The 4,985-nt window shown below is 33.3% G+C and overlaps 1 protein-coding gene across 2 annotated transcripts; it reads right to left on the minus strand.

The window, feature by feature from the left end:
* Positions 1 to 533: 533 nt before the first annotated feature.
* OCP3 (overexpressor of cationic peroxidase 3) lies at positions 534 to 3,960 on the minus strand. Of its 2 annotated transcripts, XM_078957882.1 has the most exons (6): positions 3,677 to 3,960; positions 2,811 to 3,257; positions 2,415 to 2,729; positions 2,216 to 2,334; positions 2,065 to 2,125; positions 534 to 873 (listed from the first exon to the last, which is right to left on the minus strand). In XM_078957882.1, exons 1-6 carry the CDS (start codon positions 3,893 to 3,895, stop codon positions 847 to 849), a joined length of 1,188 nt encoding a protein of 395 aa, XP_078814008.1. In that variant the 5' UTR covers positions 3,896 to 3,960; the 3' UTR covers positions 534 to 846. The 2 variants fall into 2 exon arrangements, with proteins under 2 accessions (XP_078814008.1, XP_078814009.1); XM_078957883.1 differs by lacking the exon at positions 534 to 873 and having other exon boundaries at positions 1,925 to 2,125; positions 3,677 to 3,959.
* Between the last annotated feature and the right edge of the window lie 1,025 nt (positions 3,961 to 4,985).

Raw genomic sequence — 4,985 nt, forward strand, 5'->3', positions numbered from 1 at the left:
TATTACTATGTTATCTTGAGTTGAAAACATTGATAGTCTGTTGATGTTTTTGTAGGGAATGGAGCAAGTCTTGATTGGTGATGTTGAGAATTGGTAAATTCCTGTGAATTTAATGATCTGTTAATTAGAGATTACGCCTTGTTGGTGAAATTAAAGGGGTGTTATAGGAAGAATTGTTGGTAAACCCAAATTTGTCTTTGAAATTGACAGGGGTGATAATCGATGGTGGTTGTGGTGTTGTCGGAAAAATGAAGGTGCGATGAATGGAGATGGGGTTGGGACCAAATCCGAGAGAGAGAGAGAGAGAGAGAGAGAGAGAGAGAGAGAGAGAGAGAGAGGATGTGTGTGTATGTGTGTGAGAGATTTTTTATTTTCAATTAACATAATAAAAATAAATATGAAAAAAATACAAAAAAAGGAATTAGAAGGGCAAAACGGTCATTACACGTGCTTTATGGATCAAATTCACAGGATATTGATAATTTTGGGACTAAAACCAAAGGAAATTTTTTATTTTGGACCATCCATGCAAGTTGAAAACGTTTTGGACCCTATCCAAAGATTTTTGAATACCACAGGGACCAATTTTGCAGTTTTTTCGGGATAAATATGATGCACAAAAAGAAAAATAATGCAACGATTTTTTCCCTAATGTGGAGATTTGTTGACTTCCAGCCTCTATCTACAAGCTCAAAGCAGAAAAATAAATAAAAATAAAAAATAAAGAATAACAAACCTATAATAAAACATTCAAGAAATGCTTATGTTGACTATAATGCTCTTTGTTGAATGACTGCATACGATAATTTGTTTAATTCCAGCCTCCATCTAGAAGTCCATCATTTTTTATGGAACCATTTTCTTCCTTCTACCCTATAACGAACACATTAAATGGAGAATATGAAATGGTGGGTGGATTTAGTATAAAAAAAAATGCTTCTTGTATCAGTTATAATTCATCCTAAACCCAGATAGTTAGAAAAAGCCAAATAAATCAAGCATAAAGTCAATATTCTATGAGAAATTTATCAATCCATGATGATAATTATGCGGAAGAAGAAAATGTTGTTAGAATTTAACAAAAGTAAATAATTTGCAAAAACGTAATACAAGAGGGAGTTTGTTCAACTTTAGTTATTGAACTTTTTCTAGAGGGAAACGAACTTTCAACTTTGTTCACATTCAGTCACTATACTTTTTTCCATTCTGTATTTGCTACTGAACTATTAAAACCGTTCATATTTTACCCTTATAACCCGTTATTACCGGTCATAAAGGTAAAATGTGAACAGTTTCAATAGTTCACTAGCATATAGATAATAAAAAAAAATTAGTAACTAAATGTGAACAAAATCGAAAGTCTATTACCCTTTCAAGTCATTATCCAAAAAACCTACAATTACAGGTAAAAAAGTCAAAACCAACAAAAAAATGACAAGTTTGCTGCATAAAGAACCAAACATTTGTCAAAAGGTAAAACCGACATTTTCTATCTGACTTAAGGTTTTTTATGACATTATCCCTACTGTATTTGGTCGGAATTTTTTTTGTGCCACTACGATTTAACGTTCAAGGTTCGCTACTATCCCCAACAATATTTTATTTTGCAATTTTATCCCCATCCTAAAAGTTTGGTTGAAGGAAAGTAAGAGATATTTGTTACGAGTTCTATTTTTTCATCAAAGTTTCACGACATGGATTAATCTATGTTTTGTTTCTTGATGATTTCGTTATATATTCCAAATCTAGCGCATAAGAGTCGCAACTATACATATATTTAAGTGACACCTAACAAGGCTTTGCATCACAACTATACACCCGATTCTTATGTTATTTGGAGATTGTATTTATTTGAGATAGCTTTCATATAATTATTGTTTATATTTTCTATTAGTGTTAAACTAGGTACAAAAAAATAGGTCTATGAAGAACAAAATCTCTTTTTTTTTTTTGAAGTTTATAATTTTACAAAAATACTCTCCAAAACCATAACATGCCTAATTGCCTATGATCTTCACCACTACCTTCTATACCAAACTTCATGAACCCTCTATCCTAAATTACCTTTTCGCCCTCTGTCGCATCTCCAGAGCTAATCTGATGTTCATTTTCTGCTTCTGTGTCCCTACAATTGTAAATATATATATATTTTATTAACTTTTATATGAGAAATATAAATTTAAAAAAAAAAAAAAAAAATCAGAAAGAAACAAACCGTTGATATGGAAGGCGCTGATTGGGAACACCATCTTCACCACGTTTATCTTCAAACCATTTCAAAACTTTCTTGCGGGGTATATTCGTCACATGCACAATGTTACTAATCATAGCATTCTACATTTAAATTTTGTCAAATTAATTTTTATACAAAACACAAATTGTAACAAATTACATAATGAACATAAACTACTCACAGTGGGACGTTTTGATCTTCTATAAACTCTTTCAAGGGTTTCCAAATGCACTTTCTTCAGTCTCTTTTGAGCAGACCAATTACTTTGCATTTCATGAACTGGAACTTTTTTAGTCGACTTTCCATTTAAATTTATTGCATTTTTTTCACTTTTCAACAGAAGGGCATCTTCGGGATTTATTATAGGCTCCAAAATTGTTGGATCAGGTTTATCGGGTAATGAAGCACTCAGAATAAGAAGATCTGGAGGAGGGTCTCGAAGTAATTCAAGAACAATAGCTCTATCTAGACATAAATCTGCAGCCAGATTCTTGATCTGGATTAACACAATAATTTAAATCATAATAATTATCTGAACAAAAAAACAATAATAATAATAACTTGTAAATATGCTTACATTAGTCTTCCGGCGTCCATTTTTAAGTGCATAAGCCAATCTCCTCATCTGCCATCTTTTGAGTTCCAATGGCCCTTCATCTTCATCTTCATCTTCATCTTCATCTTCATCTTCATCTTCATCATCATCTTCATCTTGTGTTTCAATCTCTTCAGTTGCTTCATTCACCATTATATCAATTGTGTTTTTCACCTTCTTGTCTTTGACTTTGACCTTGTTTACCTCATTGATAGTATCATCAAACAAAGAAACTAACTCATCATCTGCTAGTGCTTCTTCTAACTCACGTTCAAGTTTTATAAGGTCTTCTTCACTTATCTCATCATCATCATCATCAAATGATAAGCCATCATTTTTAAGATCTTCTTCTAGTTGCTTAAAGAGTGCTTCAAAAGCATCCTCTTCAATATCTTCTTCCTTATCAACACTACTTCGACCTAAGCCTTGCTGCAGAAACAAAAGGCAATCCAGAGAAATTAATTAGTTTTATTGGTTTTCAACAATAAGAAGCTTTTCAAATTAGTTATTTATTTTCAAGGTATGAGAATTTTACACAAACATATAAATGAATGATAACATCTCATTTCTGAAAGTTTGTCATGGAAAACATGTCCATGAAGTTGTGGCTTGAAATGCATATTGAATATTTGCCCCTCTAATTAAACATCATATAGTCAGAAATCACTTTTCAGAGTGCGTTACTTCAATCTGAAGCCATTTATCTTCAATTTTCGTTTCAATTCATGCTCAATTTTCAGTGAGAGCAATTGAATCCAACTTAAGTCGAGGTGTTAGTTATTGTAACAGGCAAATAGCTATAAGCGCTGCAAAAAATGGAGATTTCCAGAACCTAATATAACAAATACCTTCTTCTTCTTGGAGGAAGGGACTGCAGAGTTGCTTTTGCTGCTACGACGGCGAGCGCAAGTAACGACGGAGCAACGAGAAGACAATTGCCGTAGGTTTACAGAGATAGCTGGAATGTGAAGAAGGCGATGGTTAGGGTTAGTGTTAGGGTTAGGAATATATGATGTTGAAGGAAACTGATTTGTCATCCAAAAGTGAAGAGGTGAAGCGGACGCCATGGAAATTGTTTGGAGCTCTGATAGAGGGTTTTAGGGAGGTTGAGATGGAAATGGCAGTGTGGTCATCTAATCTACAAGTTTGAGAAAAGTACGCAAAGAACCCCGAAAGTTTCAACAAATTTGCTAACCCACCAACCAAACTTTAAATCAGAACAAATTACATGGTTGGTCCTAGGGTTTATTGTACTCTTCGACTAAATATGAATTTTATTGAAATATTAGTTCCTATTTGAAACAATATCCGAAAGTTTCAACAAATTTTGCTAAATCACTACGAAACTTACAACAATACACGTTAGTATGTTGACTTATTTCATATTGCGCGATAAATTGTGACAATGAAATTTTTTGGATCAAACAATGTCTGAATTATAACTATGTATAAGTGGATTCACAACTTGACTGTGTTACAATAAGAGTTGAAAACCAATAGGGCATGGTTTGGATAAGTGTATATATAGGAATATATACCTTGAAGATCATATTCGTAAAAAACCTTTAAAATTCAACAAGTGATAGCATGACAAGACAAGCCAAATGGTGAGAACATAAATCATAAAACCAAGACAAGTCAAATGGTGAGAACATAAATCATAAAACCAAGACATTATTTTATAGTTTAAGCCTAGTACCCCATAAAGAATGGGATTTCAGTCCACCTAAGGTCGAAATCACCCTCCCATGAAGCATCAAGACCGAAATCTCCTTAAATCTAAACCACTAGGACCGAAAACCCTTTAAAGGGTGATACCTAGGCCGAAAACTCCAAGTATAAGCCCACTAAGGCCGAAAACAACAATTATGGGGGGATTTAGGACCGAAATCACATGGGGAAACAAGGTGATTTCGGTTTAGAGGAAAAGATAAGGAGTTTCGACTTTGTGATTTAGATGTTTTCCTTTTTTCCCATGCAATATATTATCCAACAGTATTCCAAGTAATTCTCCAACAGTTATCAAAGTAAACATCTGTGACAACCCGAAATTTTCCATCCAGTTCAGTCAAACACCTTATTAAAAGTCAAACTCATTGTTGTTATCTTTTAGCACAATTAGGAGTTTATTTGAGCATTCTGAGCCTTGCACACTTA

The sequence above is a fragment of the Lactuca saligna genome, chromosome 5, assembly GCF_052625555.1.
Source record: "Lactuca saligna cultivar CGN05327 chromosome 5, ASM5262555v1, whole genome shotgun sequence".
Taxonomy (NCBI): Eukaryota; Viridiplantae; Streptophyta; class Magnoliopsida; order Asterales; family Asteraceae; genus Lactuca; species Lactuca saligna.

Coding starts and splice junctions, on each gene's coding strand:
- OCP3 (XM_078957882.1), bottom strand. CDS start 3,895: ATGGCGTCCGCTTCACCTCTTCACTTTTGGATGACAAATCAGTTTCCT. Junction 2,126..2,215: donor CAGCGCCTTCCATATCAACG/GTTTGTTTCTTT, acceptor TTACAATTGTAG/GGACACAGAAGCAGAAAATG. Junction 874..2,064: donor ATGCGACAGAGGGCGAAAAG/GTAATTTAGGAT, acceptor TGTTCGTTATAG/GGTAGAAGGAAGAAAATGGT.